Source organism: Falco cherrug, chromosome 15 (genome assembly GCF_023634085.1).
Source record: "Falco cherrug isolate bFalChe1 chromosome 15, bFalChe1.pri, whole genome shotgun sequence".
NCBI classification, from domain to species: Eukaryota; Metazoa; Chordata; class Aves; order Falconiformes; family Falconidae; genus Falco; species Falco cherrug.
In genome coordinates, this window is record NC_073711.1 from 1,860,107 (window position 1) to 1,886,073 (window position 25,967).

General features: G+C 49.6%; 2 protein-coding genes and 1 pseudogene across 12 annotated transcripts in view; 1 reads left to right on the forward strand and 2 right to left on the reverse strand.

Moving 5' to 3' along the window:
- Window positions 1-394: 394 nt before the first annotated feature.
- LOC102047977 (cis-aconitate decarboxylase-like) lies at window positions 395-3,829 on the forward strand (annotated as a pseudogene).
- A 3,032-nt stretch (window positions 3,830-6,861) lies between these two features.
- On the reverse strand, window positions 6,862-13,902 carry GLOD5 (glyoxalase domain containing 5). The gene is made up of 5 exons (XM_005441945.4): window positions 13,145-13,902; window positions 12,529-12,607; window positions 10,237-10,386; window positions 9,087-9,242; window positions 6,862-8,875 (listed from the first exon to the last, which is right to left on the reverse strand). Exons 3-5 carry the CDS (start codon window positions 10,375-10,377, stop codon window positions 8,723-8,725), a joined length of 450 nt encoding a protein of 149 aa, XP_005442002.3. The 5' UTR covers window positions 10,378-10,386; window positions 12,529-12,607; window positions 13,145-13,902; the 3' UTR covers window positions 6,862-8,722.
- Window positions 13,903-14,681: 779 nt separating this feature from the next.
- The window catches only part of LOC102047642 (exocyst complex component 1-like), a 31,349-nt gene continuing 20,063 nt past the window's right edge, over window positions 14,682-25,967 (reverse strand). For 10 of the 11 annotated variants that reach the window (XM_055727467.1, XM_055727464.1, XM_055727461.1 and 7 more), the window contains 8 exons: window positions 20,468-20,586; window positions 20,127-20,240; window positions 19,699-19,769; window positions 18,880-19,120; window positions 18,602-18,785; window positions 17,183-17,382; window positions 15,242-15,436; window positions 14,682-15,129 (listed from right to left, as the gene is read on the reverse strand). In XM_055727467.1, the coding sequence (XP_055583442.1) occupies window positions 14,974-15,129; window positions 15,242-15,436; window positions 17,183-17,382; window positions 18,602-18,785; window positions 18,880-19,120; window positions 19,699-19,769; window positions 20,127-20,240; window positions 20,468-20,586 (1,280 nt within the window). In that variant the 3' untranslated portion in view covers window positions 14,682-14,973. The remainder of the gene's footprint in view (window positions 15,130-15,241; window positions 15,437-17,182; window positions 17,383-18,601; window positions 18,786-18,879; window positions 19,121-19,698; window positions 19,770-20,126; window positions 20,241-20,467; window positions 20,587-25,967) is intronic. The other variant, XM_055727458.1, reaches the window with a different exon arrangement.

Genomic DNA, 25,967 nt, shown 5'->3' on the forward strand with positions numbered 1-25,967 from the left:
AACTTTGCTTGTGGCCACTTGGTCTATTATAAGTTTGTCAACTCATTTTAGAACATGTTATTAATAGAATCATAGGATCATTTAGATTGGAAAAGACCTTTGAGATCAAGTCCATCTGTTAACCCAGGACTATAGAATAAATGCAATTAATGTTACTTAAAATACACTTGAGAACAAGAGAAATAACAATAATAATCCATGCAGATCTATTTGGTCTTGGTCAGAGTCTTTTTTTAATTATTATTTTATTTATTAAGTTCTGCAGCACATCTGCCATACCAGGATAAAAACATTGCGGTCTCAAAATGCTTTTGACTGAAGGGTTAAAAAAATATCGCTGCCTACTGAAGTGACAAAGGGCATTTGATGACAGGAAGGAAGCAATCAGAATTTTATGGGTGCAGTGTGATTTGAGCAGTTTTTCCTGAAGCCTCTCCAACCTAGCTTGACTTCACTGTTCCCTTCTTGAGGGCGTTGGTGCTTTCGTTTGCGGTCTACTGAAGATGCTCTCAGAGCACACAGAGAGGATACAGATTTTTGTCAGCAGAAGGTTTCCAAACTGCTGAGTGTTACAGATTCCTATAGCAGTATATTTCATCAAGCCGCTGCAAGGGGTGAATTTTATTTCAGTGAGTCACAGCAATGATGACATTCTCAGCTGTGTTTACAAGTGGTTTTTAGACTCCTAGGCTCTAGGTGAGTCCAAATACATTTGCAGGCAAACTGTGAGTCACTAAGCATGACATTTAAAAATGAATACAAGCTAGTGAAATTAGGGAATGGCCATTTTGTTAATTGGGATATTTTCTGTTGAAAAGAAGTGTTGTATGTACCTGCTAATTTTGATGAGGTTTCCTGTAAGATGTTGAAACAAAGTATTTTTATTTTCTTGCTTTGGTCATCTGATTTTTCATGTGGTTGGTTTCATTTGAATGTTAAAACCATCTTTTATCTATGTGCATGTGCGCGTGTAGCCCCTGCATACATATATACATATATATGGACTTGCAATCACACAAATGTTAGCTATATTTAACTTTATAGCTTTCCTACTCTCATATGCACTCTCAAAATTATATTGTAAATTATAATGGGTCATAATAATTATAATTCTATGAATTATAAATGCATCAAAACAAAGCAATTTGTCACTGCAATTAAAAAGTGCAATGGTCCCAAACTGGATATTGCTCCTCAGTAAGTTCAGTGAGACCAGAGAGTGAAGACCTGCGAGCTGTCAGCACATGGCCCACACGTGTCTTTACCCCCTCCCCTCTCTCTCTCGCTGCTGCAGTGGTGGCCAGGAGTGCTCCAGAGGAGACCGTGACCAGCAGCTTTGCCTCCTTCATCCATGCAGTTCGACCTGAGCACTTGTCTAAGACTGTCCGTCACCGGAGCAAGAGGATGATCCTCGATAGCATTGGGGTTGGCCTTGTGGGCAGCACGACGCATGTGTTCGATATCGCTCTGCAGTACTGCCGGGTAGGAACGGCCCCATACTACCAAGTACTTACGTGGTCCCCACCCAGGCACCACCAACAAGGCCTTATTTCATGGCTGATGTAGAGCTTTGGCCTTGCAGTAGAGAGGTCTTCTGGTATCACGCGGTCACTGCTTCACTCAAGGTCCTCACCTGAACTTCCTTCCCTTTCACAGGAGCTGTACTCTTCAGTTGCCGTGAGCTCTGTCTATGGCAAGCCAGGCGTAAAGCTCTCTCCCACGCTGGCTGCGTTCACCAATGGAGTTGCGGTAAGGCAGGCTCTTCCAGGAGAGGGTCTGCTTTGCGGTGCCTTCAAGGACACTAGTTAGTATTAGGGGAAGCAGACTGGTCATTGGGAGGGACAGTGGGGGACAGGAAGTCACGGGCTCCTCTGCAGTCTTGCGCACTGCTTTTAGAGGGACCAAACAGCCACCACAGGGGCCACCAGGGGACTGGGTGGATGTTGTTGCAGAGGTAGCCTCAGCAATATCAGCAAGGACCCCTAGGTCCCTCAGCTTCCAGCCCCCTGCACTGGCACATCCTTATCCCTATTTCTCTGGCAGACTCACTCCATGGACTTCGATGACACCTGGCACCCTGCTACTCACCCATCAGGGGCTGTTCTGCCGGCTCTTCTGGCAGCTTCCCAGATGCTACCTCCAAGCACCAAACCCAATGGCATGGATTTCCTGCTGGCATTTAATGTGGGCCTGGAAGTGCAAGGAAGGCTCATGCATTTCTCCACTGAGGCTCACAACATCCCAAAAAGGTAAACCTCCTTTTCTTCACTGACTAGGAAGAGGATTGGTGAGCTGATGAGGTACCACACATTCATTTGGTTGCCTCCAGTGATCTTGCCTGAAAAATAACCTTCAAGAGGACTACCACTGGGTCTGCACTGTCATCATCTAAACTAACCAAGGCAAGAGCACAGGACAGGCAGCAGCCCACAGCCATGCAGACAGCTTAACTATGGGCACAGTGCCTGGCATGATTTCTGCCTGTGACAACTGCCATTCACCAGGCAGTGCCCTGGTGTTGAGCAATGGGTGGCACCAGCCAGCACCTGTTACTCTTGGGCATGTTGGATGAAGCCACCTTATTTGTCGGGAGGGGGGGGGAGAAATTTTGGTTTTATGGACACAAGCCATGCCACCTACTCTTAGGGAAAATTAAAAATTGCTTTCTGGAGATGCTGAACTTACTCGGTCTCCAATGAAGTTTCACATAGATGCTTAGTTTTTAGATAGCTAAACTTTGAATTAGGTGAATTAGGTGAGTCTCAAGGGATTTCCATTGGCTGGCTTGTTCCTGCCTATGGAACTTACATGTTCATTTCCAGTTCCATAGGCAGGTCTGGCAGGCGAGGAGCTTGGCTGCTTCCCGTGCCAAGGAGGCAGAGATGATAATATCTGCAATTTCCCCTTTAGGTTCCACCCTCCCTCAGTGGTCGGTACCTTGGGCAGTGCTGCGGCCACTGCAAAACTGCTCGCCCTCAGCACAGCCCAGTGCGCACATGCTTTGGGCATTGCTGCATCGCTTGCCGGGGCGCCCATGGCAAACGCTGCCACCCAAGCCAAGCCATTACATATCGGAAATGCCACCCGCCTGGGCTTCGAAGCAGCACTGCTGGCCGCTCGAGGGATGGAGGCTAACCCCTTAATTCTGGATGATATCCCTGGTTGCTCTGGGTTCAGTGCTTTCTACAGTGTCTATCAACCCAAACCACTGTCCACACCAAGCGATCACCATGAGTTCCTCTTGGAGAAGCAGGATATTGCTTTCAAGCGATTCCCAGCCCACTTGGGGATGCACTGGGTGGTGGATGCTGCCTTGTCTGTCCGGAATCTCTTCATCAACTATGCAGGGTCCTTCTCTCCTTCTTTGATCCGCACCATTGTGCTGAAGATCCCAGTGTCGAAGTACATCAATCGGCCTTTCCCCAGCTCTGAACACCAGGCTAGACACTCCTTCCAGTTCAACGCCTGTACTGCCCTATTGGATGGCGAAGTAGGTCTCAGCTCCTTCACAGAGAGCAGCATCCACCGGCAGGAGCTAAGGGAGCTGCTGGACAAAGTGGTGGTGGAGCACCCTGAAGATAATGTGGCCAACTTTGACAAGATGTACGGAGAGGTGGCACTGCTTCTGCACAGCGGGGATGTCCTGACAGGCAAATGTGACACCTTCTATGGGCACTGGAGGAAGCCTCTGAGCAAAGAATCGCTCCTGAAAAAGTTTCGATCCAATGCTTCTCATGTGCTTCAAGAAGAAAAAATAGAAACCATCATCACTATGGTGGACAACCTGGAGAATCTGTCAGATAGTTCCCAGCTGGCCTGCAGCCTGTGAGGGAGCAGCAATTTTGATTAGGCACTTGTCCTGGTGTAACTCTTGATTCCTTTCTTCATTGGTGCTTTACTATTGATTTCCAAAGACAGGAAAGTTCCCACCCCTTGAAGTCAAAGTAGACGCTTTAATACCAAAGGAGCCCACGAGGCAGGAGGTGTGTCTGTGTCGGTAGTTAGAACACAGATTAAATTTCAACGCATGGTTGATGTTGTCTGAGTAGCTGAAAGGTTATTTATAAAATACATTTTAAAAAATCCCATGGAAATCTATGAGAATCCTGGGATATCATCTGGAAGCCGGTTCCCCAGAAGGAATTGTGTCTAGATATTTTTTAAAGCTACATTCAAAGTTTTTGTCTGTGCAGAATGCCTGACTTCTGAGTCTGGGATGACGAAGTTCAGCTGCAAAATGTATGTTTTCCTTAATGCTCTTCTGGACACCTTTTGGATCATGGTGAGTTAGTCATGCTGGCCAGATGAAAAATCTATCAGTTACTGTAAAGAGCCCTGCCTGCAAAATTCTCAGGCAGAGGATTGTTTTTGTCTTTTCCAGTAAACTCCCCCCATTTCTCCAGCACTTGGGAAGTGTTTGCCACTTCTCTGTGTACAAGGGATGGTTCAAGGACCCTTAAAACCTGTATGTCTTTTCTGAGTGAAAGGCAACTGGTAGGTGAGGAACCCTGCATCCTGTGACTCCTGTGAGGTGATCCCTGCTGGTTCTAGGGCTGTGCCACATCATCCCTCCTGGCTTTGAGCCGGTCGCCCAGGCACCTACTCAGAGCTGGCTCACCAGAGGTGGTATCTATAGTCTCTGCAGAGATGGGCACCTCTGGATGGTGACCTGGGCACATACACGCTGTGACTCACATTGGGAAGTTCCTGTTTCTCTCCCACGAGAGGAGGGAAAGCTAACTGAGACTCAGTTCTTAACCCATCTTCCCAGCTGGGATGAAATCAGTACTTGTGCTGAGTAGCCATTCACTGAAAGGCTTTCTTACCCTGCATCCTTTCTCAACGGTGAGACGGAGAACTATGCAATATTCCTCTGTACATTAAACAGATATTGTGATTGCTGATCCAAAGGACTTGTTTCCAATACAATCATGATATAGGTACAGAATCTGTTGCAGAAGTGAGGGTTGCCTTCTGCAAGGGGGACCGAGATGGGACTAGACAGGCAAGAAGGAATGTGGGCTGGTTCCTTTTTAGCTTGCTGGTAGTGGTCAATGCAGAGAACTTTCCAGCCAGAGCAAAACTGTTTGCCCACCTGTTAATCCACTCTCTCCTACTGTCTAGCATATTCACACTGAATCTTTCTGAATAAAGAACTGAAGTAAAACAATTTTCTGCATAAAGATTTAATGCTACATCATGTAGATCATCAGGTTTTCAGTTTTAATCTGAACATATGCAATAGAGAGGCTTATCCAATAGATGGGGAACCCAGCAGAGGCCAGGACAGCTAGAAGGCTGGCCTGTGGCCAGTGATTTTTCCAGAGTCATATATTTACATGGAGCCCTGCAGGCCATTTTTCCTGGTGAGAACAATAGCTATGAACCAGCAAAGCCTGGCTGTCATTAAACACAATCTCTCAACAAGGAGAAGTTCCCCAGTGTTTCTCCATTAAGCAATGGTTTTCAAATACTTGCTAAGTTTCCATGACAAGCTTCTGGTTTCCCTTGGTTCGACTCAGGTGTGAGATCACCAAAAATGTCATTCCATGTTTCACAGCCCAGTGAGCTGGAAGCCCACAGAGCCAGTGCCTTCCAAGTCAGCCATTAGCTCAACATTTGTCAAGGGAATCAATACGAGTGACGGAACTGAGGTGGGCTTCAGTGGAGGGAACAACACATCTCTGCATTATCAGTGGTTTCAATGTCCTAATATTTGTTCCAATGTTCTCATTCCCATGCCTTCTGCACTATGCTGCAGTGATGCCGTGTAGCAGTGAAGCTGAGCATGGGAGGAGAGAACTAGCACCTTTTACTGTTGGTACTGGAGCAGAAATAAAGAACTTTTCAGTTGGGTTTCAGGCTACATTTTGTCCCTGAAATCCAGAAACCCTTCCAGACCTCATTCTTGTCTTGGCTGTCCCATCAGGTGCAATCGTGGCACCTTTCGACAGATGACATGTAAAATTAGGAAGGGAAGGCACGGGAAGGCTGGCAGGGTCCAGCTTTCCTTTCCTTGGGCCCCTGATTGGTTGAAGTAGCAAGTGGCTTTTCCAGAGCATCCAGGAGCTAAAAGCATTCCTGAGATTTTTTTCATTCATGGTAGTTCCTCTAAAAGCCTAGGACCCTGAAAACACCTTCAGTATCCCAGCCCAGGGAAGTGTCTCACTTGTTTTTTCTGGTTTCAAACAGCAAATGTTTCATATCCTTAAGTAATTAGGAGGCCCAAACCCCTAGCCAGGGAAGCAAAGCCTTAAAAAAGCCAACGGAAAAAATGGCCTGCGAAAATTACAGACCAGCTTGTGTGACACTGAGGGTATTCAGTCATTAATATGGTGCCACCAAAGTCCCCAACTTCCTCTCTCAGGCTGAATAAGAAAAGAGCCATTGTCCTTTCTACTGCTGTTCCAAGATAATTGACACTTAAAATTAAGAAAAGGAAGCACTTCCCTGCAAACATATTTATGGTAGGAAGCTCAGTGAATGAAAGGAGACTTGCTGTGCAGAGCCAGCCAGGATCCGTGTTGGTGATCAATCCATAACTACAGTCCCACGCCAGGAATTACCAGGGCTCAGCTGGCACAAGCACTTGGCCAGGGAGAAGCCCTGAGCAGCCGAAAGTGGGGGAATGCGAGGCAGGGCTGGTGGGAGCAGGATCAGCCCCCTCCCATGGGCAAAGTCCCCCTCCCGTGGGCCAGCCCCACCCCCCGTGGGCATGCCCCCCCTCCTGTGGGCATGCCCCCTGCCTTGGGCAAGGGCCCTCCCGTGGGCAAGGTCCCTCCCGTGGGTATGCCCCACCTCGTGGCAAGGTCTCCCTCCCGTGGGCATGGTCCCCCTCCCCTCGGGCAGGACCCCCCCGTGGGCAGGACACGGCCTCGGCCCTCAGCACCCTGGAGAGCAGCCGCCGCCGGGGCCGCGGGCCCCGCTCCCGGGGTCCCTCCCGGGGGTCCCTCCGGAGGGCCCCACCGTGGCTCCATGCACTGGGTAAAGCTCATGAGATGCCGGTGGCTGCTTTCTCCCACGGCGACTCTCGTCTTTAGTTGCCACAACTGGTTCAACTCGAGCAGCTTTCATCCCTTGGGCCACCGCCGGCACAAGCTTGTGAGCACCTGAAGCACTCAGGTTTTTAGTGCTTTGCATTTTTTTGCACCATGGAGAATTTTGGTGCAAAATTCTCCCGAAACGCCAGAAAAAAAACCATAGGACAGTTCAGGAATTACTTCAATTTTAGGGAGGATTTTGACTGTAGAGGTCAGAAGAGTCCTCTCTGCCTTCCAACACCGTTTCCGTGATGATAACATTGCTACCGCAGTGTGGCCAGCTAGGGAACTGCTCTCCTTGAAAAACCCCAAGTCATTCTTGATTGCTTTATGCTTTCTAAATAATTGAGGAATTGCTTTTTAAATAATTAAAGAAAGAAAAAACCTTAGGACAGTCCCACAAGCACCTGAGTGCCATCGGTCAGAGTGGACTGTGCTGCAGCAGCCCCCTGCCCCAGCCCTGCCGGAGCACCTTCCTCCTCCTCACCGCGGTGAGCCCTGCCTCCCTCCATGCCATGCAGGCAGCTCAATGCCAGAGATCCTGGAGCAACCATGGGTGCCTCTTCTGGACAGAGGAAGACAAGAGCATTGGCCTTCCTCTCCCTGGTCCAGAGGCTCTCCCAGGCTCTGGGCATGTTGCCACAGGGGGTCAAGTTTTGCAAGGAGGCTGCTATTCCCAAGATGAAGTACTGAGAGAAACAGTCCACAGGAATGTGTTGTGCATGGGGATGGAAAGGAGGACCAAATCCCCCACCCTACCCCCAAGCTGCCGTGCAAGGTTGCATCCTTCCCTTGGCAGCGGGATATGCAGGCCAGACACACACAGCTGGTGCAGGGGCCAGAGCAAAGCCCTGTTGCTGCCTTACTGCGGAAACAGGGCAACTAGGCTGGACTGCAAGGGGGAACTGATGTTTTCTGGCTGATGCCAGCATCTTCTCAGCACCTTATTTCCCTCCCACCCCTTCATAAATCTGGGTGAACTCCCCAAATTTAGACACTGTCCCCTCCATGCAGCCATCTCATCTCTGCTTTTTCCCATCCCAGGTGACAGGAACCTTGTAACTATTTATGCAGAGCTGAGTATGAGGCACAGAGGTTCGGCCTCAGGAGCACTGTGTCAGGCACTGAGGCCACGTTCCTGGTTTCCAGGCAGGAACTGGGTTTCAACAGTCACAGCTGGAATTACACCACTGGTTTGGTGTGAGAGCCACCAATGCCAGCCAGCCTGAGTCAAAGCAAGCAGGCAGATGGAGAGGAAGAGAGACGGAAATCTTCAGCTGTGTAAAAGTGACTATAAAGAGGAGAGCAATGGCAAATTCTTTTGTGTTCATGGTGGACAGTGTAGAAATGAGGGGCTTCCACTGCAGCAAAAGGGGTGTCAGGCTTCAGGAAAAATGTCTCAACAAGTGTAGTGCAGCAGCAGCAGGACAGATCTTGCAAGAATCTGTCATGAAGTCTCCATTGATGGTGATTTATAAAAGTAGGATTCACAATCAGGGGTGAGAGCTGAGCAGGTTGCCTTGGGAAAACTCTCGAGGTTCATGCAGCCCTATTTTTACGGCTGAGATCTGAGGCTTGTCCCAGGTTTGCAAAATAAAATCTTGAACCTGTAAAGTGGCCATCAAAAGCCTGGCCTCTGCATCCTGTCTCCTGCTGGGACACGAGCAGAGTATGGGTTGTGGTTAGGGTTCCCCTCCGTTGACTGCAGCTGCTTCTGTGCAGTATCTGGAAACCTCGATCAGGTTCTCATCAGGATCTCGGAAGTAGATGGATGTTATTGGACCCATAGCACCAGTTCTGGCCACGGGACCCTCTTCAATAATCACCCCACAGGCCTAGGAGGAGACATAAGAGCAGAGGTTCAGTGCTTAAGGTAGTCTTATCAGGGCACTGGGTACTCTTTCCCCTGCCTTGAAAACCTGAGCTGCTGGATGAGACAGTTCTGACATTCCCCGAGACACAGACCCTGAAAGTGTTGCTTCGGATGCTCTGGCTTCATGCCTCTTGGTGTCACACTGCCCTGTGGACACTCTGTGCCTTCCTTACCTTGAGATGATCCAGCAGCTGGTCCAGGGGCACCTGTGTGATAAGGCAGATGTCTGCAGAGCCAGGGACTGGGCACCGAGCCTTGGGTTCAAACTCCTTCCCAGCCTCATGCAGGTTAAACTTCTGGTTACCAAAATGTAAAGCTTTGCGATTTTCCTGTCCCCAAAGAAAAGAAAGTGCAATGAGACTTACTGGGCTGGAAGCCTTCAACATCCACTCACCTGGGTAGTCCTAAAAGTCCTGGGGACCTGGCTGTAGTCCTGCTAGCTCTGGGCTCTTGCTGTGGCAACCCAAGACAAGAACTGACCGCTGCAAAGCTCCCATGAGTCACCCAGGAAAGTCCTACAGCCACATGCAGCTACTTCCAAACCCAGTGATGTAGTTTTGCGTTTGGGGCACTCTCCAGCCTGCCTGGGCAGCAGTCGCACAAATAATGCGCAGGCTGATGCTGCAGTGGGAACAAAGGTGAGGCAACAGACAGAAGGTGATGAAGGAGTTTTTGGCATCTCTTTTTTTTGCAGACTCTCAAGGAGATTTCTGCAGGCTCATATGGCAGCTGAGTCCTGAAACCCCATGGATATCCAGGAGACTGCCCTGCCAGTTGTGCCCACCTGAAGAAGACCCCGAAGCTCACCATAGCCTTGGGATGTGAGTGCAACTGCTTTGAAGAGGACTGATGGGGCAGGAGAAAAGGACATAAGTTTGGAAGTTAAAAAAGTGCAGTGTATGTCCAAAACAGGCCAAGTGGCCTGACGCTTGGGCAGGAGATGAGTTGGGGCTGTTCTGAAAGTGTTAACCAACTTTTCCTCTCTTTGCCAATGGAAATACCAAAACAAGAGCCTGTCAGACATTTTCAGAAGATGCGTGGCTTTGAGGATTCTCCTCCTTCAGTCCTAGGTATTGTTTTTCAAAGAAGCTTTCTTTTTTTGTCACGTTGTCTCCTTCTGCAGCGAGGTTTGGACTTTCTTCTGACTCAGCTTGAGTCTGTTGAAATTCGGAGCTTGATGGCCTGCAGCTTGTGTTAGTCCTACCATCCTGACCCCAAGGAGGTGCCCCAGGGAACCTATTAGAGATCCACAAGGCCCAGCCACTGGCCAGAACTGCAGCTCCAGATCCCCTAGGCCTGAGCCGAGCCTATGCCCCATGTTACCTTGAAAGTCTTCACCTCCATGCCCAGGACTTTGGAATAAAAGGCCACAGCATCCTCAATGTTCTTCACAGTCAACACAAGGTGGTCCAGACGCTGGATGAAACATGAGGGTGGACTCATACACTCTTCCTTCCAGGACATATCTCAGGACTGGGAAACCACCATGCAAAATCACAAAACATGAAAATTAGGAGCATCCAGGTACTCAGGGAAATGATCCAGGCAGTTGTGATCCCTGGCAGTCTCCAAGGCCAGGTTGGACTGGGCTTGGAGCAACCTGGGCTAATGGAAGGTGTCCCTGCCCATGGCAGGAGATTAGAGCTAAATGATTTTTAAGGTCCCTTCCAACCCAAACCATTCTATTATTCTATGAACTGAACCATGAATAGAGATCAAACAGGTCTTCTTTTGACCTGTAGGTGGCACAAGTACAGAAGCAATAAATTCTCCTCCCTGGAAGGCCCTCAGACCCCCACTTTGATGGGGCACCTGAGCATGCCAGAGCCCCTGCCTGGGGCCAGATCTGAAGAACCAGCTGGGTGACCTCGCTGGATGCTGATGTCACCGAGATGCTGAGCTCACAGTGCACAAAAACCTGTGTGCACCAAGGATGGACCATGTATGGGATCCTTCCTTCCAACTCTCTCTGGTGTCCTCCCAACCTCTTTCATGTCCAGGTGCAGACACTCATCCAAGCGGAGCAAAGACAGAGAGTGAAGACAAGCTGGGCCCTGGCAGTGTGATAGGAAATCACAGAATCCTCTCGAGCTGGAAGTGACCCATCAGGATGTCTCTAGGGGAAGAACATTCCTGTGAGAAGAGAGCACCAGGGCTGAAGTAGCTGCCTGGTGTCCCCATGGGAAGGCGCTGTGTCGTCATCTTGCAGGAAGGGAACAGAATCCCTTCTGGTGCCTATGTAATGTAGATGTAAATCATGGGATCATAAGATAGGGACTGTGGCCCTGACCAGCACCAAGAGGATGGAAACTTGCCACCAACACAACTGCACTGTGGAACCGAGCCCAAGGGGCAAATGGGTGAGTGGCTTGGCAGAAGAAAATCATGTTTAGGAAAATAAAGAATGCTGGAAATATTTCAGTGACCTACTTGTCACATCTCTGCTTCACTGCAGCCCCATCCACACCAGAGCAGGATCCCTGATGCTCCTGCTCTGATGACTCCAATGACCCACTGATGATCCCTGAATCTCTGATCATCAACACAAATTTAAAGCAGGCTCGGGCTGTGTTGCTCCATGGCAGCAGGTCTTCTGCTGTTCCCCAGAGCCTGGGAGCACCTTTGCACTAAGCTGTGAAAAGGAAATGGATTTGGCCCTGAAGTTTTAATTTCTTTTTGGGTTTGGTTGGTTTTACCTTCAGAAAACCTGGGTGTGGAAACTAGGAAGGCTGTGACGTGCCCCTCAATGACAAGTGGAGTCCAGTTTCCTTCAAATCAGTAACAGCTCTCTACATTTACTTCTAACTCTTAAAAAGCCCCAAATCCTGACACAAATGACAATTCACACTTCTGAGACCCTCAACAATTTCTCCACTGACACCCCTGTGCAAGGGAAGCTTGACACTCCTGCTGCCTCTTGGGGGAGGAAACAGATGGAAAATAAAGCCTCTTGACACTAACGCAGCATTAAGTGGCACAAATCAGGAAGACAGCCGACTACACCAACCCCTTTTTGGCCTTGCCATTTGCCTTCAGACTGCTAGGTGTCATCAGCTGGCAGAGGGTGAGGCTGATGCTGGAGATTCAAGGAGATGCAGCATGAGGGTAATCAACAGTCTGAGCTTACGGGGGTTCTTGGTGCTTTCTCTTGTGTGGGAAACACCTCGCAAGGAAGGATCTCAAAGCCCCGCTGACACAGGAGCAAGGTCAGCATAAAGCCAGTTTCACCCGGGCATCTGCTCACTGCAGTTGTGGGGGGCTCCCTTGGAGCAGGAGCCAGACGCCCCCAAGCCCAGCTGCAGCATGGCCAGTGCTGGCACCAGTTACAGGGGCAGCTGTGGGCAGAGACAGCGGGAAGTCACTGCTCCTCCTTGCTGCCAGCGTTTGGTGTCCAACAGCCTCACCTCCGAGCAGCCTGGGCTCAGCCCCTCGCGAAGTCCTGTCCGCCCTGCCAGCTTTCCTGGGTGCTCCCAAGTTGCAGGGCCCCCCTTGTCACAGCCTGCAGCTCCCACCTCCTGCTGAGCCAGCCTTGCAAACACAGCCCTCCCCTCCCACGGCAGCCCCTCACAAACAACCACAAGGAAATCACACTGCAGAAACAGGGTGAGTGAGTACCTGTGAGAGGGGACAAGCAGCCGGGCAAGCCGGTGACCCTTCCCTCCTGACCGTCGTCTTCCTGCTGCCCGGCGCCGAGCTGTGTGAGCAGCAATGTCGCAGTGGAAAGAAGTGGGGGAATGGCGAGATTAGAAAGAGGAGCTCCGAGCAGTGCTCCCCGCAGAGGTGTACCTTGACCCAAAGGACCTGAAAGTCCAACTACAGAGAGTTGCTTGAAAAATCCCGGAAAAAGAGGCTGGATATTTTAGCCACCTATTGGCCCCTTTGCAAGGGAAAGGTGTGTTAATGTGCTATATTAAAGCGCACAGCTGAGTTTGGTGCTCAGACTGGGGTGGCTTATTGTTAGGAAGAAGTAAGGATATCCCTGGAGAAGGCTGCAGCAGGCTCCCCGCTCCCCCCGCCCCCCAGCAGCAGGCAACGCGCCTGTTCACCTCTTTGCCTCCAAGATTATTTTCTGCCATGCAGCATGCTGAGGTCTTACTGCCCTGCTGCCCCTGGGAGCACTGCAAGCTCCCACTAGTAAAAGACGTGTGAGCTGTAGGTGCCATGCTAACAGCCAATGTGTAGCAAGGAGCAACAGGAAGAGCCTCAGGGTGATGTGCACAGTTTTGAGCACCTTTTTGAACGCCCCTTTCTGCAAACAGACACGTCCAAAGGGGTTCTCTGTGGCCTGAGGTTTTCTTTTTCTTCCTCTACAGAACCCAAACCTGTAAAAAATAAAATGGAGTTTTGAAAGTTGTGAGGCTCTTGGGCCGTTGGCTCCAAAGGAGTGAGTAGTTCTGGCTGTGGAAAAGCTGCCACGCAAGTGGTTCAAGGCACACGACATTCTGTGTTAAAATCATCCTGCCTAGACCTTCTCCACCCAAGCTGCCCATGCTTGAATGTGTACAGCAAAACACCAAATAAAACCATAATTCCCAAGACGTGGAAATAGCTGAAAATTTTTCTCTTTTCTTTTCTTTTCTTTTCTTTTCTTTTCTTTTCTTTTCTTTTCTTTTCTTTTCTTTTCTTTTCTTTTCTTTTCTTTTCTTTTTTTTTCTTTTCTTTTCTTTTCTGCCTCAATGGAAAGGACATCTGTGGGCTGCTGTGGGAGGGAGCACTCAAAGTGCCTGCATCCTTTTGGGATTTTTCTCCCATAATTATCCTAGTTGGCCCACAGAATTGCTCCTAAATATACTTCATGGGTTATCATCTACTGTCAGCTAGAAATGGTGAGGTTGAGTAGGTTAGACAAGATAATCCTGGGACATGCAACACCACCCTCGTGCCTTCCTTGCCTTGAAGGTCACTGTGGGTTTCCTCAAGCTGGAGAAGGCAATGGAGAAGGCAGAATCAAGGTGGAAATCCCATAGCTGGAGCTCAGCAAAAGGCTGTTCCTCCCCAGCATGGTGGTGTCCCCTAAGAGTCCTCCAGTGGGGGGGACTGCCACCGGTCTCCACACCAAACAACAGAAAAGGATGGCAATGCTCTGAATGCGGCAAGAGGCTCATAAATCGTCCCTGAGGGTAATTACAGAAAACAGACCACATTTATTTTCGAAACACAGGTGAGAGCCCACTCCTGTGCCAGCTGGCCACAAGTGGGGCAAGCAGGACAGTGCCACTTGTCTCGCGCTGCAGCCCTGCCTGAAGGAGGCTGCAGCAACTCTTCCTTCTGTCCACTCCTGATTTCCACAACATGTGAATGAGCGGGCTATCTTGGTGATTTCTACTGTCCTTTCCAGTCCAGATCAAGAGGGACAGAGTGGTAAGCAGTGGGTAGACCTCCCAAACCCCATTTTCTTGGAAAAAATCCTAGTCTCTTTTCTTTACTAGAACTCCTGAAGTTATTCCCACAGATGCTAGTAAAAGGACCAGTGGCACTGATCCCTGACAAGGCTTTGAGGGCACTAATTGGCCTTAATAGCCCTGACCAGCCTCATCTGGAGGCTTCCACGCACATCCATGGGACCTGAGGCATATTTAAGCTCTTCTCAGGGCTCCCACTCTATGTCTGAGGTTTGGTGGATAGGTGCTGGTTCCTAGCCTAGCTCCAGATGTGCCTCTACCTGGTCAATGATCCTGCTGGTCTGGGCTTCAGTTTATAAGCTGAACTGGCACTCCCTTTGGCAGAGATGTGAGTTTGGGGAGGGTTGGGGTGGGGTTTGTTTCTGGTTGTTGTTTTTTTTGGGGGGGGGGGAGAAAGGGTGTGTGTTTGTGGGGTTTTTTTACTAGCTGCATAATGGTTTCTTGGAGCAGGGAAGCTGTGGCTTTTGTCTGAGAACCCTGCTTCTCCAAGGGAGATCTAGCCTTAGCCCAAGAAGACAGAGACACTTTGACATTAAGGTCAGGGTGGGACCCCCACATTATCAAGCTTGAGCAGGGTTTTGAGTTTAGCTCCTTAAAGGTGCAGCTGCAGATGAGGGTTCCTGAGCTGCTCCCAGCAGACATCTAGAGGGGGTTGTCTCTACATGTTGGACAGCGTGATGGACTTGAAGTAGTTCAGCAAGTCCTCCGTGGTGAAGTCCATGACAATCCCTGACCCTGCATAACAACGTTGGATCAGCTCCTCAAACTCCTGGTACTGACGTATGAACTCCTGCTCCATGGCGTGCCACACCACCTAGGGAAGAACACTGTCAGCTCCTGTCATCAGCCTGTGACAGCTGAATGTGCTTAGCAGCCCTGAACCCCCCCAAAATCACAGCATTACAACCAGGTCACACTCCAATTACCGGCAAAAGATTTTCCTCTGGGGAGAGATACTTGTGGATTTTCCTGTAGAGGGTCTCAAGGGCTTTTTTTACTTCTTTGCCAGGGTATTTCTCGATGACCTTCCTCAGCTCTTGCTTGCTGTAGGCCAGCTGAAAGCTGACTTCTTCTTCTTTTACCCCTTGAGCCACACGGGCTTTCACCCCTTCGAAGAAGTGCTGGGAAGGCAAGGAGACATTCACTGATGAGCTGCCCTAAGGCAGACTCCCACGTGAGGGCTGAAACCTGACCACTTTCCTCAGTTCCCTTCCCATGCCTAATTAAGTGGAAATGAAGTACTAAAGGTAGTTTGTCCTTCAGAAAAGCAGGGCATGGGGAAGTTCATCAGTTCTCTTCCCTCCCTACTTGGTCAGCAGCCTCTCTAAGCGTTGCAGTATCATAGAGCAATGGGACTGCTGGAGACATTACTCATGTTCCTTGGTGCTTCATACAGCTTGGCTCACTACAAAGGGTTGGAGCCAGAGGTGGGGTTGGGGGATCCCAGAATCTGAAAAAGTGTAAAGCAAAACTCAGGTTTTCTCAGTTCTTCCAGGAACCTGAAGGGTAGAGACTGTGCAGCCTCTCTGAACAGACTGTTTCAGTGCTTTATTATCCTTGTATTCATTTTTTCCTTCTACCCAGCTGGAACCTTCCTTTTTACATTTTCTGGCTGTTGTCTTTTACCACCCTCAGTAATACTCTAGGGAAGGTAGCTACTAGGTAACTCTGAAACTTTCTTCTCCAAGCCCAGCTCCTTCAGCCTCTCCTCACCATGCTGGTGACCCTCCACTGGCCTTACTCCAGCTTAGCAACACCTCTTGTCATGGGTGGATGTGACTTAGATCTCCCTGCCACAGCTGGATGTGGTATTCCACATCTGGTCTAATGAAGGCAGATAAAAGGCAATAGTCACTACTTTCATCCTACTGTCTGCCTTCCTGTTCCTACAGCCCAGCAATCTGTTTGCTGACTTGGGTATTTCCAGTGCAATTTTGTTGTGGAGAAATACCCTAAATCCTAAGTATTTTCGGAGAGAAAGAGGTTTCTAAATGTTTTCAAAAACATGGGCTCCCATGTTACCCAGGTCCCTTTGCAACTTCTCTTGACACTAGTGGATTGTGCTCACGCCTGCAGAGCTATGGAGATGGCCGTGCCAGGGCTCTGGAAATCCCTGAGCAGGACACGGTCCGAGCACCCTTGTAAGCCACTCGCTTTGCTTTGTTGTGAGCAATGGAATTGCACTTTCTCTTGCAGAGGAAGGGTCTGAGACCCTGAATGCAGCAGGGCCGCAGGTAACATGAGACCCCGAGCTGATTTTCCCGTCAAACTTACATGATGTTTGACAGCAAAGACTGGAAATTAATTGAAACCAACAGGCCCTATAAATAATTCAAGCCGACCTCAGTCTGTGAGATGTTTTAGGCTGGTGAGCAGAGAGAAGGAGCGGAGCAAGGAGGGGTCTCGGGAGTAGCCGTGTGTCTGGGAGGGAGGGTAATGTCTGTGCTAGCAAAGCCAGATGCTCTCAGCTCATTTAACAAAGCAGCCGCTTCGGAAGCGTGAAGCTGCTTTAGACTTGCTAGCCCAGGCAGCCGTGCAAAAAGGGAACTAGCATCTGCCAGAGGCAGGCACGCAACCCAGAGCGGGGGCATGAGCGGGTCCTCATGCTGCTGTGCGGAGGCCGAGGTGCAGGGCTGGTCCCCGCGCCTGATGCTGCTGAGCCTTGTTCTTGCTGGGGCTGCGCTGCGTGGTGACACCCACCAGTCAGTGGTCAGAGAGAGCATGGGAGCATCGGGGAGGTGACAACAAACTAATACAGTCCCAGGCTGGACTTGGGGAGGGGTGATTTGGCACCAGTTAATTCATAATTTTGGGAAGTGCAGTTGCCCTTTGGGACCCAGGCAAAGGTCAGTTTACCCTGTACTCACATTGAGCTTCTCCAGTGGCTGGCCCAGGTACCTGATGACATATTTCTCCATATGCTCACTATACCTCTCCTTGGCTTCTCTCTTCTTGCCCTCCAAGCAGTGGATCTTCTTTTGGCACAGGAAGCAGTGAATGTGGTGGAAATTTTCCATCATGATCATATCTGCATTTACCTTCAGGTTTGCTGAGGACAGACTGTTGACTTTTTTTTTTTTAAAAAAAAAAAAAAAGGGAAATAAACCAGGTATGGAGAGAAGACCCCACAGGCTGGGTTAGGAGGGACATAAGATGCAGATGCTCTTAGGCTTTGGCCACTAGTGGACAGCTTAACCAAAAGCTCAGGTGAGCATTGTTCAGGTCTTCAACCACCTTGCCTTGCAGATTGCTGGGGTCATGATGTTTAAGTGTTTACCTAAAAGAGTGCAGGGACAGTCCAGCCCTGACCAAATCTGTTTCTGATCTGGGTCTGGAGCAGCATGGCAGATGCTCAGCCTGCTGGGCAGGGGGCACAGCTCACCACGCTGCCAGCCATGTGCTGGCTGGTCTGGAGAGGGCAAGAGCATGGGTAGCGCATTGTGCATGCAGAGCAGAGGGGGCCCTTCTCGCTCACGGCAGTAGATGTGTCATTAGGCTGTGTCATTTGAACCGTCTGACTTCATCCAGTACTGGAGGCAGTAACTATTCATAACACAATGCTGGTCCCTGTTCATGAGCTGGGTTCCCCGTCTCACCTGCCTTGCTGTGCACACTGCTGGAGCCTGGAAGGGGCTGTGGTGAGGGATTTATGAGCTGCTATTCAGTGGGTCACTCCAGGCTCATCTGCAGGTGGGAGCTGCCTTTCGACACCACCTTGTGATCTGTGGTTTGGAGGGTTGGAGCTGTTACTTCTGCAGCCCCTCAGATCCTCTCCCAGCTGGGGAGAAGGGTATCGCTACTGGCTAACAGCACTGGGCACTGGCTGGGACAACACAGGGACCTACTGAAAGCTACCTGCCTTGTTCTCCCAAGCCCTCTCTCCCTACCAACATGCTGTGTTGTTCTGGGGGAAGTTGCTCTTTGGTTGCTGCTGCTCCCAAGACCTTGTAAGCAGCCTGGTCTGTTGTAATAAACTGCTCCCTCCATAGCAGGAAAGGAGAGGATGACTTGGATTCAAAGCTAAGCACATGTGTCTCAGCCCTGTCACAACAGGGACCGTCCCGGTGTGGCAGACACTGTGCACATGGCATGCCAGGAGCTCTGAATTAGTCTGATGCTCCCAGGCCGTTGCTCGGTGAGGGCAGTTCCAGCTCCAGGCTGTGCCCGGGAGGCAGGCAGCCTGCACATACTCTGCTCAGGTGGCTCAGCTGATTGCTAGTAACTCCTGAAGCTGCAGTGACACGTTTGCCTGACTGACACATCCAGCCGCTAGGCTCAGTACTCACTGCTGCTGAAGATGCTGCCGGCCAGTCTAAGATATGCTTTGTCCAGCTCCCCTCTCCGCCGAGCTGTCCTGAACACCTTCTCTGAGAAGTTCACAAACTCCTCAAAGAGGCTCACGGAGGGCAGGATCCCACCTTTCATCTTGCTGGGCATCTTTGCCTCCTCAGCCTCTTTGCACAAGGCCCCCTGGCAACAACACACAATGCATAAACCAGTACTGCCCTCCGTGAAGACCATACTAGAAGATTCACTCAGGTCTACTTGGTCTACTGACACTCACAATGCACTTGTTGAAGCTGCCCTTGGCCAGGAGCAGCATGTTGCCCAGGACAGTGTTGAGGAAGGACGAAGGGAGAGCTGAAGAAGAGCCCCACATCTCAAAGATGGAGTCATTCAAGGTAACCAGGACCTGCAAGCAGCCAAGTGGGTGGACCTTATTGCAGACATCTAGAAATCCTCTCAGCTCTGGTTCCAGGCAACTGAAGATCTCACTCAGCAGCTGGGTCATAGGTTCTTCTAGTCTTAAAAAAAAAAAAAAAAAAGGCAATGAAATGGAGGGGAGCACCAGCCCTGTGGCCAGCTGCAGAAGCAAGGGCAAATCTAAAGAAATAATTAAAGCCTCCTGTATTGCAGTTAAGCCTGTTTATGCTTGGGTCATCCTTCAACTCTTCACTGTCTTGGCTTGTGGGAGGATGCTGAAATGTCCTGTTTCACCAGCCAAATGAAAAATGTCAGTGTTTTTATGCTGATGTTTTTTATAAGACTTCTATTCCATAGTGTATTTTCACTTTATGACATTACTAATAAGGAAATAAACTTGATGAAAACACAGGATTTTCCGTGACACACAAACCTTGCCTCCTGATCCACCCTGGAGCAGAGCCACTGCACTGGGGACAGGCAGAACCAGCAGGCTCTGCTCAGCCTCTCTGCGTGCGCAGCCACAATGCCTCCTGGTTTTTTGCTATCCAGGGTGCAAACCTGACACCATTAGTAGACATCGGGAGTGAAAAAAAATCCCTTCTACCAGTTCCTCAGGCAGGACAGCCCAGACCATGCCCCTGTCAGAGCAGCCAGCTGTATCCCATCACCCACATACTGGTTCCGAGGCTTGGTGCAAGGAGGGTCCTCTGGGGATGCCATGCTCTCTCCTCCCTTAGTGGCAGATGCCTGAAAGGAAGAATGGCATGGGAATTATGATTTTTTCTGCCTGCCCTTAGAGAGGAAAACTTGAGATGTGGGTTTTATTTCTGCTGCTTCATGTTGGAGTCTTGTGTTTAGTGCTTAGACATCCTGTGATTTTGCTGGAGCTATCAATCAAGTCCAGTTGCATTCTCCTCTGTCATCAGGAGGTCTTAAGCTTCCCCACTACTGATAGCACCAACAGTTACCAGAGGACAAAAGCCCAGGAGAGCTCAGGTATCTGATAGAGGTAAGTGGCCACCCCACTGTGCCTGCTGAGGCTTCTATCAAGCTGGAGGGAGGACTGGCTGATGGGACAGGAGAGGACATAGTCCTCGCACTTACCTCCGGCACCTGCAGCTCTGCAGCACCGTGGCTTAGCTGGAAGAACTTCTCAATGAACTGCTGCTCCGCGGTGCAAAGGGGTTGCAGCTCTCTCAGCACCTGTTCCAGCATCTGCTTAGAAATCATCAGACACATTAGAAAACCCTTCTAGCACACGCTGAGGACACTGCAGTAGATGTCCATGTCCACCTGAAGTAACATCTAAGCCAGGTCAGCAGTACAGAACATGTCTACTTCTGCTCCAGGTAGACAGCCCTAGAGAAAGGAATACAGGATGGGCTGCAGCACTGGCACAGCCCCTGGGCAACACAGGAGCCCTTTAGAAAACCTCAGCGCCTTACCTTGATGACATTGCTCTTGTCCAGCGTGTGCTCCTGGTCTTCTCTGCTACCTGGGAGGCTCCATCGAGACTGCTGCCTGCTCCCCATCACCATTGGCTTCTCTAAGCTTTCCTGAAGACCTGCATGGTGTGTTGGTGAGCAGTTAGACATCTCCATCCCTCTTGGCCTCTCCAGCTCCTTTGATCATTTTATTAACAAGTTTAAATGTCCCTTTTTATGTCTGATCTTATGTGTGAATTGGCCTTTTCCTATTGGAACCTGATACACGGGGGACGCAGGTTTTGCTCTCATTTTTTTTTCTCTGCCTTCTCAACTGTTTCTTTTTCATGATGCTTTTATTTCACTGTCTGTGACGCTTACCCTTTTGCTGTTTAGTGCTTAGTACTAACTCTTGAGGACTGGGGAGTAAAAAATCCTAGGTGATAAGAGCATAAATAGCAGAAATGCCTGCAAGAGTTTCAGGGAAAACACTTGCTGCTTAGTTTTGATGGTAAATTGCCATAAAACATTATCCAGGCAGGGGGGGAGGGTTGGCTTTTTTGTAAAAAATGGCCTTTTAAAATTATAAACATTCATCTGGATATTAATATGCTTTTCAAACATTACTAGTTTTACCACAGTGTTTTCACTGGGTGCTTGATTTAAGTGGAAAAGCCAAAATATTTTTTTGAAATGAGCATTAATAGAATATTATTATAATCACTAAGAGAAATCTGTGGGGAAACATCCATATTATTTTCTAATTATTTCTAAATACTGGTATCATCCCACTAACCCAGAGGTTTCCTGGTGTGTCAGGCCAGCTCTCCATTTCTCATAACATCTGAAATATCTTTATTCGAGCCACTACCTGCAGGGCTTTTACCTTTGGAAAGGATTTGTCAGATGCCCTCCGTGCTAAGCAGGGATGAGGGATGATGGACAGCCCTGCTCGCGACCTCAACCTTGCTAAAACCACGGAGAAAATTAATGAGCTGCTTCATAATCTCTTTCCCACCCTTATGCAATGGGTGATGATAATTTCACTTGCTGGGAAGTAGCAAAACTAGGGAAAAAATATCTCCCCACAGGAAACAGGAAAGAATTTTATGAGCCTGTAAATTTTAGTGTGGAAAAGGGAATGGGAAAATGAGGAAAAAAAAAGACTTAATTATGGCTCACAATTATAAACAGCTTGGGGTTTGCCTTCTAAACTCTCCCATAATACTGAAGCAAGGCAATAAATGATCAGGTGATATATTTAGAAGCAATCAACATAAATAATCCTTTATGGGGGCAGGGAATCAACCCTAAAAATTTGCTGCCACAGAAAGAAAGAGGCATGGAGAGCTGGAGCGAGCCTGGGGTGTTTTAAAGCAGGGATGAGGGATGTTATCAGGCAAGTGTCCTCACAGCCTGGGCTTTCCTCCATGCAGGACTCGCCCCAGCGAGCAGGTGAAACATCGGGGAAGACCTTGGATGAGGTTCCCGCAGAGCTTCATCAAAGCCAGACCTTCCCTGCAAAACGGCCTGAGACCAACCAATTTTGCAGAAAATATTTCAGCAGGAGTCTCTGAAGGTCTCTGGGAGCTGGGAGAGATCGTGCTCGCTTTCAGTGCCTGCTGCTGCCAAGCTCCTCCAGCCGAAGGACCCATGCGTGCCTTGCCAGCATGCTGCTCGTCTCCCAGTATGTCCGCGAGCCCAGAAGAGGTCAACTTCATCTTCAGAGGGAGGTGATGTGGGAGGAGATGTGATGCTCTCCCTCCTACTTTGTCCCCGGTGTCTCCAGAGGTGGGCAGGCACATCTCCACTGGTAGGACCGCAAGCCCAGGGAAGGTGCCTTTCCCCGGTTTGGCTGGCAGAAGCTCTGCCAATACAACTTTGTAAAAATTCCCCCTATCACTAACCATGCTCTGCAGTGACATGGTGGCTGTAGTTTCAATGTGCTGCTCACATTAATGATGGGATGAGCATTCCCACGCAAGCCTGGGGCTTCCTACCTGTCCCAGACCCCTTCTCACCCCGGGGAGCAAAGGATGGTGCCGGCAAAGCTCAGCTCATCTTGCCCTGGCCGCGGCGGCCACGCTGGCAACAGGCAGGCACCTTTGGGTGATCTATAACAGTGCAGTAACAGGCTTGTAACCATCAAGGTGTTCTTCTGTCACTGCAACGGGCTTCAGAGATGCTGGATTTTCTCCTGGGATTGTAATTACTCCCATTTTATGGGACTCACATAGGCATTAAAGGTAGACAAAGTATTGAAAGGAAATCACTGGTTTAACATTTACCAAAAGGAGGTCAGGTGGACTGACTGCAACACATGCACTACACTTTTTTTTTAACAAGTCTGTTTTTGTAAAGAGCCTCTTTAATAGTCATCTCTGTCCCTGCAATGTTGCCCATTTTAATGGCTTTATGAGCAGACCTAGCTGTGCTCTGGGAGGAGAAAAACTTGGGTGCTTTTATTTTCTGTCACCTCAATTCCCTTGCTTGGAGCCCATCAATCACTTTGCAAATAGAAACCAGGGCCTCTTTACCCTATGCATAATCTTTGTTATTTCTTTCTGTTTAAATAAAAGCAATTGCCCTTCTTCAGGAAATGGTGTTTGATCACATTATCTCCCAAGCCACAGATCAGAGTTTTCTTCCCCACTTGCTAATTCCCCAGCCTTGCTTGCTGCCAGTACGTTCATTACCTCTTATCAGGAATTCCTATTTTTAAGCGAGAAAGAGCACATTTCCCAAGGAAAAGCTGCATCCAGGCATGGAGGAAAGGGGTGGGTGAGAGGAACATCATCTTTTTTAACTATTTGTTTTACCTGGTGTGGCAGATGAGGCAAAGCACATGCCCCTCTCTGCCAGGCTGAGTGCAGGTGAGCCCGGCCCCATGTGAGTGAGGCGTAAAAGGGCTGGAAGCAAATTGGTCCTTTACTGGTGCACAAACCCTTCTGCCAAGTAGGATGGGCAGTGCTGGACAGCCATAAAGACAAGAATAATAAGGACATATGCTTATATCTGTAAGGACACATGCTGTGTGGCAACATGGGGACAACAAAAACAAGTGAGCCATGGAGAGCCACACGAATTGGCCGTGTCGTGTCCCAGTACTCCGCTGCCAGCACTGCCAGCCACCGCGGGGAGAGCTGGCCCCAGGCACTGCATCTCTGATGAGCTGGAAAGGGAGCACAAGAACGGTGCTCTGTACTGCTCAGGGACCTCCACCTGGGCCAATACATCCTTATGGTTGTCACCACCAGCCCATCTGTGTCTGCTTGAAGGTGTCCAGATCGCAGCTGCAGGGACTGCCAAAGTGTTCGAAGGGTGGGCATCCCAGCTCCAACAAGTGATGCATCCAGTGCTCCTGCACTGCTGGGTCCCTGGCACCTCCAAGAAGGGAGAAGGACATTCAGGGTGACAATGTGTCTTGTAACAACCCCGTGGGAGAAGTGTGTGCCTTTACAGTTCTTACAAAATGCAATCCTTTTTCAGAAAGTCCGTATCTCAGCATCATCCTGGGAATATTATGACCACTTCATCTTATTTTCCTGTTGTCTGCTTGCTATAGGCTTTCCTGAGTCCTCCAGCATCAGTGACAGCTTGTAGCAACAAGTACAGCAGGTTAATGGCATTATGCACAACTAATTTCCTACCATCACTTTTCAGCATGTCTCTTTGATATAATTGCCTGTTACCTTGTCTTTAAATTACAAGGAGAATAAAAATGTCCTGCTAACTTTCCCTACACAACTTGTCTTTTGGTCCTTTTCATCGCATCACTGCTTTGCTGGAACTAGCAGAGATTTTGATCCCCATTTTTTCCCTCTCTTGGCTCCATCGTTTGGCAGATCATTCTGGCATGGAAAAACTAGTTCCCGGTCACTATAAAAATATTTCCTGGAGGTGTTCACTCTCTCCATTTCTAGCAAAATTACAAAAAGGAACATTTTAATTAAGAATTAGTATCTGGGCTTCTACTGCCTCTTTCTTCCTCTAAAGGGGATGAATCTTTGAACATGAAAAGCAGTGAGGAGAAAAAGCACACGTGTTTTTCCTTTTCCCTTCCTCTTCTTTCCAATGGCAAGACTTCTTGGGTGATATTTTCCTTCTTTATTTTCAGGAGTCCGCTGCGGGTACATGTACACTGCCAGCACTGCCCATCCTGGCTTGGTCCCATGGTCTTGAGGTCCCCCCTTTTCCTGGTATGTGCAGCTGAGTGTCTTCCCAGGGGAAGTGGCACCAGGTGGGGAGGAGCTGGGGGGGGTGGTGGGTATGTTGTGATACGGCTGTGATGGACACCTGAAAATGGGGAGCTGAGAAGTGCTCTGTGTCCCTCTCTTCTGACACAGCCACCAGCCTCTGGGAGTTATCTGCTGCTGTTGTCCCACCCTGGACTGGAACTGACTGGGGCAGTACTGGGAGTGCAGCAAGGGGGTGAGCAGACCTAGCACTTTTCACTGGTTCTTCTTGGTGCTGTGCCTCTGCAAGGTGGGAACTGCTGAGCTGCCGTCATGCCAAACAAAGCGATGCCAAATGCTCCCACCCAGAGGGATGCAGGGCCAGTCGGCAGCACAAAACCTGGGATGTGGGAGCTTCTTCTGTCACCCTGGCATGGGAAACGCTGCCAGCAGAAGCTCATGTGCAAGTTGCTGCTAACACAGGCTCTCTCTGTCCCTGCTTGAGACTCACCAGGTTCTTCACAGAGCAGATCATGGAATGGTAGAATGGTTTGGGTTGGAAGGGACCTTAAAGCCCATCTAGTTCCAGCCCCCTGCCGTGGACAGGGACACCTTTCCCTGGACCAGGTTGCTCCCAGCCCCGTCCAGCCTGGCCTTGGGCACTGCCAGGGATGGGGCACCCACACCTGCTCTGGGCAACCTGATCCACAGAGCAGGGAGGAGATTACAGCAAAACACTCAGATATTCTCCTTTCCTTTTATAGGTGGTTCTGAAACTGAAGGAACGGGCCCTGGAGCGCTACAGAAGTGGAAATTGCGTACAATGGTCAGATCCTGCAGCCTGGTGAGGTTCAGGGTAGCTCCCTCCAGATGCCCATGGCCCAGGCTCCCTAGCTGTCCCTTGTACCTCAGGAGAAGGCAGGGGCTTCACCCAGAAGACAAAGGGTGAGCAGAAGGGTCAGCTGGACAGGGGCTGTCAGTACAATTGCTGCTTGGGGTCAGCACAGCAAAAGCAGAAAGGCAGAGCCCTTTGCCAGGATCCGTCAGCCACCAGCCCCATTTCCTTCCGTAAGCTTCATCCTCTGGCTCCTGGGTCTGGACACAAGTGATGAAGTAGGTGCAGAGCTGGAAGGAGCCGGGCTGGTGCTCTGATAGACTAAACACACCACGCAAAGTGGGTTTTGACATTCAACTTGGGCCAAGCTGGCATGGAACTTTCCATTACAGTGCTTTGTTTTCCTGAAGGAAAATGCAACTTCTGCGCAATAGAAAACTTCCAGAGGAGACAGATCAGTTTCTCTTTTTATCTCCACAAACACCTGACTGGAATATTTTGAGTCAGATGC